Source organism: Diaphorina citri, unplaced genomic scaffold (genome assembly GCF_000475195.1).
Source record: "Diaphorina citri unplaced genomic scaffold, Diaci psyllid genome assembly version 1.1 scaffold482, whole genome shotgun sequence".
NCBI classification, from domain to species: domain Eukaryota; kingdom Metazoa; phylum Arthropoda; class Insecta; order Hemiptera; family Psyllidae; genus Diaphorina; species Diaphorina citri.
The window spans coordinates 175,016-185,440 of record NW_007377917.1 but is presented as its reverse complement, the minus strand read 5'-3'; the positions used below and the strand labels follow the sequence as shown (position 1 = coordinate 185,440).

At 39.2% G+C, this 10,425-nt stretch overlaps 2 protein-coding genes and 1 long non-coding RNA gene across 4 annotated transcripts in view; 1 reads left to right on the top strand and 2 right to left on the bottom strand.

Annotated features, from left to right (window-relative positions):
- The window catches only part of LOC103509286 (malate dehydrogenase, mitochondrial-like), a 29,981-nt gene extending 24,551 nt beyond the window's left edge, over positions 1–5,430 (bottom strand). Inside the window, exon 1 of the mRNA XM_026823667.1 lies at positions 5,228–5,430. Coding sequence (XP_026679468.1) covers positions 5,228–5,296 — 69 coding nt within the window. The 5' untranslated portion in view covers positions 5,297–5,430. The remainder of the gene's footprint in view (positions 1–5,227) is intronic.
- Positions 865–5,052, top strand: LOC103509282 (T-complex protein 1 subunit epsilon). 2 transcript variants are annotated; one of them, XM_008473882.3, is made up of 5 exons: positions 865–992; positions 2,202–2,598; positions 2,782–3,389; positions 3,530–4,129; positions 4,419–5,052. In XM_008473882.3, exons 2-5 carry the CDS (start codon positions 2,214–2,216, stop codon positions 4,452–4,454), a joined length of 1,629 nt encoding a protein of 542 aa, XP_008472104.1. In that variant the 5' UTR covers positions 865–992; positions 2,202–2,213; the 3' UTR covers positions 4,455–5,052. The 2 variants fall into 2 exon arrangements, with proteins under 2 accessions (XP_008472104.1, XP_017299614.1); XM_017444125.2 differs by lacking the exon at positions 4,419–5,052 and having other exon boundaries at positions 2,782–3,467; positions 3,608–4,219.
- Positions 5,431–8,822: 3,392 nt separating the features above from the next.
- Positions 8,823–10,174, bottom strand: LOC113467473. Its single transcript, XR_003391539.1, has 2 exons — positions 10,040–10,174; positions 8,823–8,965 (listed from the first exon to the last, which is right to left on the bottom strand). It is a non-coding gene; the product is annotated as an uncharacterized LOC113467473 (long non-coding RNA).
- Positions 10,175–10,425: the final 251 nt, after the last annotated feature.

Genomic DNA, 10,425 nt, shown 5'->3' with positions numbered 1-10,425 from the left:
GTTCAATGTGTAAGGGAGATCAGTCCTGCCCAGTCAAATTTTGTTTTTGTTTTTTTTTTTTCTTTTTTTTTTTTTGCCGAATTGAAACTAGTAAGTTGCAGAAACTTCAAAGGCCAGTAAGGTAGACTTATTTTTAAGCCAGAAATAGACCAATGGCTGACCGTTGCCCAATTGTTCCCTTTGTGCAGTACGAGTCCTAAAGGTTCCAGTCGTTTTCTCCCTTGCTGTCTTATCGTTCCGAAAGCGAAGATAGAGGGAAGGCAGGATAGGACAAAGCCAACCGTTCCGAGAACCTCATCTGTTTAGGGAAAAATCCGCCTTCGTCGGGAATCGAACCCACGCTTACAAGGCAGGCGCGCTACCCTCTAGGTAAAATTTAGCCTGTTCCCACCTGTCGTGAGTTTCATCAGATTTTTAACCGAATGTGTTGTTTGCGAACATCGCTGGTTTGCCTATACAGGACCCTACGAGGACATTCGAAAAAAAAAAAAGAAACAGATGAAAATCACGACAGGTGGGAACGGGCTCTAATTTAAAAGAAGAAAACCCTTGTTTAACCATTTGCGAAAACTAGCGAAAACATTTTCAAGGAATGTTGTCCAGATTGGTCTCGGCGAAAAAAATATGTCTAGGCGTATTTTATTGAAGCCGACTGATAACCGATTAATCGGGAAAACGTAAAATGAAACGATTTGTAAACATAAACAAACGTGAAATACTTGAAATTAAAAAAAAGCAAAGTTTAACCATTTGCGAAAACTAGCGAAAACATTTTCAAGGAATGTTGTCCAGATTGGTCTCGGCGAAAAAAATATGTCTAGGCGTATTGTATTCAAGCCGACTGATAACCGATTAATCGGGAAAACGGAAAATGAAACGATTTGTAAACAAAAACAAACGTGAAATTTTTTAAAAAAGCAAAATCCAGCCCTGATTCTTTCTTGCAAGTCCGGAATTCAATTCAATAATTTCAATTTTCCTTCTTAAAACAGGTAATGTTTCAGTAAAAGCCTTTGAATTACGTTATTTCTTCCCTAATAAATATTTCAAAACAAACCCTAGTTTTCCAGCTCTTGTACTTTCTTTAGAATATCAAATCAAAGTTTCACTTGCATAGGTTCATTCTTTCAAGGGAGAGCCCCTACAATCTGAGTACATACTAGACTTCTTCGAAAATATAGGTATTTTCAGCATAATAAACCCATGATTAGCATCATTTCTACCTTTTCAATTCTTATGAAACCAACTGCCATTTTCCAGTTCTTGCACCTTCTTTAAAATACATACTTAATCAGCGTCACTTGAGTAAACTCTATCTTCAGGAAAGGTTCGTACAACAAATGAATCGTTCCCAAGAAGAACGGCCTATGTGAAAATCTTCAATTTTTTTTTATTTTTTAGTTGGGGCCTCTGTGATCTCCTTGTTTCAATGCACTAATCAGTTTTGGGGGGAGAAAATCGGAAGTCGTTTTTTTTCGACCAACTTCGTGAAGATTTGAGTAAAATTTCAGAAGAATAACGGCCTATGTGAAATGATTTTGCCTCAGGACAGGGTGTCCCCTTTCAGTTCCGTGTGACCCGTGCGATACACCTGTTGAGCGTGATTTTTGACTGTCTAATTAGGAAGTCAACCGATTACCCAACATTTTGTTTTGTAACATTACAGTGTACTTTCCTGCTTTCAGAGATACTTTGAAATTTAAACAATGAGTGCATGCTAATAGTTCACCAAGTAATTCAGAAGTCCCGTCCTTGTAATTTTGCATGCAAAGTAATAATAATAATAAGTGTGGTCTCGGTTGTATGACCCGTCAAAAAATAAATAAATTAGAATTATAAAAAAATACTGATTTGATATTAATTAGTGCATGCTAATAGTTCACTAAGTAATTCAGAAGTCCCGTCCTTGTAATTTTGCATGCAAAGTAATAATAATAATAAGTTCATTGTTAACATTCAGAATCCTTTACAGACTTTTCTTTATAATATCCCTCTAAGTACAGTAAGAAGTGAAAGGTTTCATGTAAAAGGGCCTATGTGTAAGAAAACATGATTCTGGGATAAATTTCCACATCACTGTATTAAAATGTCTCTCCTGAAAAGTAGCAAAAATCACATAGGCCGTTCTTCTTGGGAACGATTCAAATATAATTATCTCCTGTACACAAATATTCATAGTTTTCCTTTTGTTTCTATTTCAGACCTTGTGCAAAATGTCTGGAGGTATGATTCCAGGATTGATGATGGACGAGTTTGGTCGTCCATTTATCATCTTGAGAAACCAACAAGAGCAAAAGAGAATCATTGGAAATGATGCCATCAAAAGTCACATTGTAGCCGCTAAGAACATTGCCAACACACTGAAAACTTCACTGGGACCCAAAGGGCTTGACAAAATGATGGTGTCTAGTGACGGAGATGTAACAGTGACTAATGATGGTGCAACTATTTTGAAATTGATGGATGTGGATCATGAAATTGCCAAGCTTATGGTTCAGCTGTCACAGTCTCAGGATGATGAGATTGGAGACGGTACTACAGGAGTTGTTGTTCTGGCCGGAGCTTTGTTAGAGCAAGCCGAACATCTGTTGGATAAAGGTAAATATATTACTCATTTACAATGATCTTGAAACTTTATTTATTTATATTTTCTCCCCAAATATTTTTGACTTGGCTTCTCCTAAAAAGTGTGCAAAACAGTTTATAGGAGATTGTATTCCTCAAGTGATGATATGCTCTGATTTCAATACATTGATTATCACTATTCTTTTTCTTCAACAGGTATTCACCCCATCCGAATTGCTGATGGCTTTGAACTGGCTGCCCAGTGTGCTGTCAAACATTTAGAAACCATCGCTGACAGTTTCCCTGTGAACCCAGACAATCTGGAACCCCTCATCAAGACTGCCATGACCACCTTGGGTTCCAAGATCATCAACAAATGTCACCGTCAGATGGCAGAAATAGCTGTCAATGCTGTCATGGCAGTTGCTGACCTGGAGAAGAGAGATGTCAACTTTGAACTCATCAAAGTTGAAGGCAAAGTGGGTGGCAAGTTAGAAGACACAATGCTTGTCAAGGGAGTTGTCATTGATAAGGATTTCTCACATCCTCAAATGCCCAAGGAGTTGCGTGATGTGAAGTTAGCTATCCTGACATGTCCTTTTGAACCTCCCCGTCCCAAGACCAAACACAACTTGGATGTTCAGTCTGTTGAGGATTACAAGGAGTTGAGAAAGTATGAACAGGAGAAGTTTGCCTCAATGGTGGACAAAGTGAAAGCTACAGGTGCCACACTTGCAATCTGTCAGTGGGGATTTGATGACGAGGCCAATCACTTGCTGCTGCAGAAACAATTGCCCGCTGTGCGTTGGGTGGGAGGTCCCGACATTGAACTCATTGCTATTGTCACTGGAGGAAGAATTGTGCCCCGCTTTGAGGAACTCACCAGTGAGAAGCTTGGCAAGGCTGGGCTTGTCAGGGAAATCAGTTTTGGTACAACCAAAGATCACATGCTGGTCATACCGACATTGAACTCATTGCTATTGTCACTGGAGGAAGAATTGTGCCCCGCTTTGAGGAACTCACCAGTGAGAAGCTTGGCAAGGCTGGACTTGTCAGGGAAATCAGTTTTGGCACAACCAAAGATCACATGCTGGTCATTGAAGAGTGTGAGAACTCCAAAGCAGTGACTATTTTCATTCGTGGAGGCAACAAGATGATTATTGAGGAAGCAAAGAGAAGTATTCACGATGCTCTGTGTGTAGTGAGGAATCTAGTGACAGAGAACAGAGTAGTGTATGGAGGAGGTGCAGCAGAGGTTAGCTGTGCTATTGCTGTGGCAGCAGAGGCAGACAAGATCTCTTCTATTGAACAGTATGCTTTCCGTGCATTTGCAGATGCACTAGAGAGTATACCACTTGCCTTGGCTGAGAACTCTGGTCTTTCCCCCATCGAGACACTCACTGAAGTGAAGTCCAGACAAGTGAAAGAGGTGAATCCTGCACTAGGTATTGACTGTATGTTGAACGGAACAAATGATATGAAACAACAGAATGTGATTGAAGCGTTGAGAAGTAAGAAACAGCAGATCCTCTTGTCAACACAGCTGGTCAAGATGATCTTGAAAATTGATGATATCCGGTCACCTAATGATGGCATGTAAAGAAATGCTGCAACACTGAAAGCTATGGGACATGAACTCTGTTAATGGCTGGGTATAAACTTGGTTTAAATAAAATAGTTGGATGAAGCAATCTGATTGGCTTCACCCAATTAGCTCCTTCTTGTAGCAATTTTTCATTGGCGTGACTCTTGAACAAGTACCGTTTTGTCTGTGTTTACATAAAACATAACATCTACAATGTCATGTGAAAATGTTTGCTTAACCTCTGTGGGAACTCAGGGACTACACGAAAATTGATGATATCCGGTCACCTAATGATGGCATGTAAAGAAATGCTGCAACACTGAAAGCTATGGGACATGAACTCTGTTAATGGTTGGGTATAAACTTGGTTTAAATAAAATAGTTGGATGAAGCAATCTGATTGGCTTCACCCAACGGTTTAACATAAACCAAGTTTAAACTCAGATGCTATTCATGCTATAATCCTATCAAGAACCCCTGACCAATCAGCATCAGAGTTCACTAGTTTCATCAGTCCTGTAGCTTTGAGAAAACTTTCCAGTGGTTGTTCACCCATCTACTACTTGTTTTATTGTTTTTTCAAAATGAACAGTTTTTTTAATCAGATTTGTTCTGTTTGGTGTCCCTTGTGTGGGCGCACTAAAACATTTCTTGCTTTCTGTTTACTAATTCACCTTGTTTTTACTACTAATCTCAGCTTAACACGTTTAAACTAGCTATTTCCTTTAAATGCTGCCCCTATTTAAATAGGAAAAGGCTGGGAAGAAGAGGAAACTAGCTATTTTTTGTTGCTTTGCCCATTAGCCTTGTATCAGGTTTCTGAAAGAAAAAGGTTTGTTCCCCTCAAGAGAAAACGGGTGTAAAATTTAATTTTAGTTGCCAGCAGAACAATTTGGTGGCGTTATCATAATGAATTTAGAAGTAGCGGGTTCGATTCCCACCTGGGGCGAACCTTATCCTAACCCTGCCCAGAGTTTGCCTAACACATTAACATGAGAATGTAGACCATGCTGTAACTAATTCAAACATATCCATTTGGTTAGTTTATACAGTTTATACTTGGAGCAAAAACATTACCTGAGATGTAGTGGAAAGGTTTTTGGCTTGGGTAGCAATCAACTTGGGTTGCACAAATCTGGAGAACATTTTTCCTGATAAAAATATCAAACACGACTGGAAAACTTCTGGAGTGGAATGGAAAATGAATTTGAATGGAAGAGACTAGAATTTGACAGTCGATACTCTTTTATCACACCGGTACTTTCTCTTTATCAGGGAAAAAAAAAGTTCAAAAAAAGTCTAACAGATCGCAGCAGTGGTACCGAGAAGTTCATGTATCATATGTGATACGGTATGAACTTAAGGGTTAACCTCTGTGGGAACTCAGGGACTACATCCAAACAGTCTCCCTGCCCAGAGTTTGCCTAACACATTAACATGAGAATGTAGACCATGCTGTAACTAATTCAAACATATCCATTTGGTTAGTTTATACTTGGAGCAAAAACATTACCTGAGATGTAGTGGAGAGAATGTAGACCATGCTGTAACTAATTCAAACATATCCATTTGGTTAGTTTATACTTGGAGCAAAAACATTACCTGAGATGTAGTGGAAAGGTTTTTGGCTTGGGTAGCGATCAACTTGGGTTGCACAAATCTGGAGAACATTTTTCCTGATAAAAATATCAAACACGACTGGAAAACTTCTGAGTGGAATGGAAAATGAATTTGAATGGAAAAGACTAGAATTTGACAGGCGATAATCTTTTATCACACCGGTGCTTTCTCTTTATCAGGGAAAAAAGTGATAAGGAACAAGATTAGAAAGTAGAAACGGCCTTTAACCTCAAAATCACCTCTTTTGCTGACCTTGAAATCAGCTGAGCATGACGTGTTTCCTTGGTTACCGGTTGCCATGGTAACCAGCTAAAGGCGATTTTTATTCAGATGTGAATAACCGGAAACTTCAAAGAGTTGAATGATCAAAGTTAGGCGTATTTTGGTTGTTTTTTTTTCTGATAGAGGGAATTGTAACTGCTGCTGTCTTATCGTTCCGAAAGCGAAGATAGAGGGAAGGCAGGATAGAAGGCAGGCGCGCTACCCTCCAGTTTCCTGATAAAAATATCAAACACGACTGGAAAACTTCTGGAGTGGAATGGAAAATGAATTTGAATGGAAGAGACTAGAATTTGACAGGCGATAATCTTTTATCACACCGGTACTTTCTCTTTATCAGGGAAAAAAGTGATAAGGAACAAGATTAGAAACGGCCTTTAACCTCAAAATCACCTCTTTTGCTGACCTTGAAATCAGCTGAGCATGACGTGTTTCCTTGGTTACCGGTTGCCATGGTAACCAGCTAAAGGCGATTTATTCAGATGTGAATAACCGGAAACTTCAAAGAGTTGAATGATCAAAGTTAGGCGTATTTTGGTTGTTTTTTTTTTTTTACTGACCTGTCTGATAGAGGGAATTGTAACTGCTGCTGTCTTATCGTTCCGAAAGCGAAGATAGAGGGAAGGCAGGATAGGACAAAGCCAACCGTTCCGAGAACCTCATCTGTTTAGGGAAAAATCCGCCTTCGTCGGGAATCGGCTGAAGTACATGTCAATTAGAGTAGAGAACGCCGCAAACCCAGCTGCTCCTATGACACCAGCTTTCACACCCGCTGAAAATAAATAAGGAGTAGACTAGTTAGCTTGGAGGATAGCGCACCTGCCTTGGAAGCGCTAGGTCGCGGGTTCGATTCCCGCCCGGAGTTCGCCCACCATTTGCGAAAACTAGCGAAAACATTTTCAAGGAATGTTGTCCAGATTGGTCTCGGCGAAAAAAATATGTCTAGGCGTATTTTATTCAAGCCGACTGATAACCGATTAATCGGGAAAACGTAAAATGAAACGATTTGTAAACAAAAACAAACGTGAAATACTTGAAATTTTTAAAAAAAGCAAAATCCAGCCCTGATTCTTCCTTGCAAGTCCGGAATTCAATTCAATAATTTCAATTTTCCTTCTTAAAACAGGTAATGTTTCAGTAAAAGCCTTTGAATTACGTTATTTCTTCCCTAATAAATGTTTCAAAACAAACCCTAGTTTTCCAGCTCTTGTACTTTCTTTAGAATACCAAATCAAAGTTTCACTTGCATAGGTTCATTCTTTCATGGGAGGGCCCCTACAATCCGAGTACATACTAGACTTCTTCGAAAATATAGGTATTTTCACCATAAAAAAACCCATGATTAGCATCATTTCTACTTTTTCAATTCTTATGAAACCAACTGCCATTTTCCAGTTCTTGCACCATCTTTAAAATACTTACTTAATCAGCTTCACTTGAGTACACTCTATCTTCAGGAAAGGTTTGTACAAACGGGCTTTTCTTGAAGATATCCATCGATTTTGCCGTTGAAACCAACCGTAAGGTCATTTTTATCCAAGGCATCCTTTGGTCTGGCTTCAAATGTTCTCCTTACAGGATCAATAACTTCATTATTAGCTAGGAAAGGTGTGGAGATGTATGCTTGTTCATTTGCTGTTAACTCGTCTGGAGGATTGTGACGTTTCACTCATTGTTATTCAAGACATCCTTTGGTCTGGCTTCAAATGCATTCCTAACAGGATCAATAGCTAACTGATTATTATCTTCGAATCTTCTATTTGCTTCTTCGAATCTTCCATTTAAAACGGGCTTTCCTTGAAGATATCCATCGATTTTGCCGTTGAAACCAACCGTAAGGTCATTTTTATCCAAGGCATCCTTTGGTCTGGCTTCAAATGTTCTCCTTACAGGATCAATAACTTCATTATTAGCTAGGAAAGGTGTGGAGATGTATGCTTGTTCATTTGCTGTTAACTCATCTGGAGGGTTGTGACGTTTCACGAAAGGTTTGGAGAGGTTCTCTTGTTGATTTGGAAATGATATCTCGTCCAGTTGTGACGAGGAGATGGCAGCCGCCTGGACATCCTCCATGGAGGTGACGGCCAATAACTGGAAACAAGAGAGGATGGTCATTCATTATTGAACGAAAGAAATGAGTCCCATTTTTTTTCTTTTTTTTTTTAGACAGTTTTGCTGTCAAAGGAACTTGACCACTAGGCTGTCCTCCTTATTAATATTTGTTGATGTCAAATAAGAGGGAGTAAACCGTTGCTTCACTTCAATGATCTATGGGAAACTGGACTTGGAGCTTTCAACGTGCTATCGCCGCTGCCCTTAATCACATTTCTTTTTCCCCCCTTCAAGGCCAAACTGCCAGCCTAGTTCTAATCTGCGCAGAAGAGGATGGTCTGATCTGCGCAGGAGTGGATGTATGCGCACCTCAGATTGCGCATCCAGGGGAAGGTTGCTATGGGATTCTCCAAGGCCAGTAGATTGAGTACGAAGTTCACTTTTTCCGTCTGAGTTGATGACTTTAGTTCCATTTTCATTTCCAATTTTATGATCATCATTTCCTCTTTCACCATCAATAGCGTTATTGACGCTTTGAACGGTATTTAGAATTTCATTTCCTTTTACATCCCTCAAAGGTTGTCCACTTTTTCCAACCTTTTCGTCATTATTATCTTCTCCAATTTTATTATTATTAGCGTTATTGCTGGTCTGAACAGAATCTAGGGTATCCAGTCCATTTAAGTCCCTCAAAGGTAATTTTGTATCAGCAAAGAAAAAAGGCTCGGCTTGTTTTTTGTTTGAATCCATTGTTAGTTGATTATTAATTTCAATTTTCTTTTTCTCTTTAGGAAGCTAGATTATATGTTTCATTGATGTGCTTTGTTGTACTCAACTGTCCAGCATAGTTACTTGAATACCTATCTGGAAAAAAAATCACCTGATTTAACACTATTTTACGGGCATGTATTATGCAGTTTGAAAGAGGTTTGAGATAGGGATAGTACTCAAGTGAGATTTCACCACTCGCTTAATTTTGACTCGATCATTTCCAAACTCAATTTATCACTCTGAAAACCATTGGAAAAAAAAAAAAAAAAAAAAAAAAAAAAACACCTGAATCAACACTATTTTATGGGCATGTATTATGCAGTTTAAAGAGGTTTGAGATAGGGATAGTACTCAAGTGAGATTTCACCACTCGCTTAATTTTGACTCGATCATTTCCAAACCCAATTTATCACTTGATTCTTTGACTTGGTCCGATAGATCAGTGTTTCTTAATTGGTGTTTCGCGGAACCTAGGAGTTCCGTGAGCTGACGGCAAGGGTTCCGTGTCGTAGTCTAAAGCAGTGTTTCTTAATTGGTGTTCCGGGGAACCTAGGGGTTCCGCGAGCTGACGGCAAGGGTTCCGCGAGATATTTTGGAAAAATCATACACTAGATAAAATGCAGTTTCAAAACGACCATCTTAGACTAGGTATTTCATCTTACACAGCTTTTTTTACAAAAAACTTGTTGTATTTTTATAATAAGGGGGTGGGGGGTGCAATCTTGAAAGTTCAGGGTTCCGTAAATATGTTCACCTTTTGAAAAGGGTTCCGCGGGCCAAACTAATTAAGAAACACTGCAATAGATGATTTTATTATAAATTTTGCTCTGCTTGATTCAACTCAAGTTGCACTCCCCTAAAGTTTTTAGCCACAGAGTCTTTCTCTCTCCCTCCCTTTCTCTCTAACAACGATCAACCTCCTCCTCACATTAAGCTCACCCTGCCTCAGTGATTTTGAGCATGCAACTGCAAAGATATATGGTCGTCCATTCAAACAACAACAACGTCCAGTGTCACTTAGCTTCAGAGAACCAATGAGAGCCTGGTAGATTCAAGATGCTATCACTACTGGCTCTGATAACATATCTCGAGATTTGTCTGTGCCTACTGTGACACAGAACTCTAGATGCCAAAGATCTTAATTTCTCTAGGGGACAATGAACTTACCTTTACCTCTATATCTATATATGTCCTGCTTACATAAAAGATGAGAGTAGGTACAGCAAGACAGTTACAAGAAAATCAAAAAAAACCAAAAATTTCTAGATCCAAAAATCACACTGCTCAAAAATTATCAATATTCAAATTTTCGCGCTAGACTTTTTAAAAAAGGGATTTTTCCCCATGAAAAAATCCCTCACCGCCGGCAACAGTACGCCGCGTTTACACGATCCATTACAAAGAGATATGAACTTTTTCATGTTGGCCAACGGAACGGACAGACAAAAAATATACGATGATGACGTAATAAGGCTCGGTCGAAATTTCGAGATTTTGAACCTGAATAACGACCGAGACCGTACCTTCTGAAAACGCGGCCCACAGACACATTT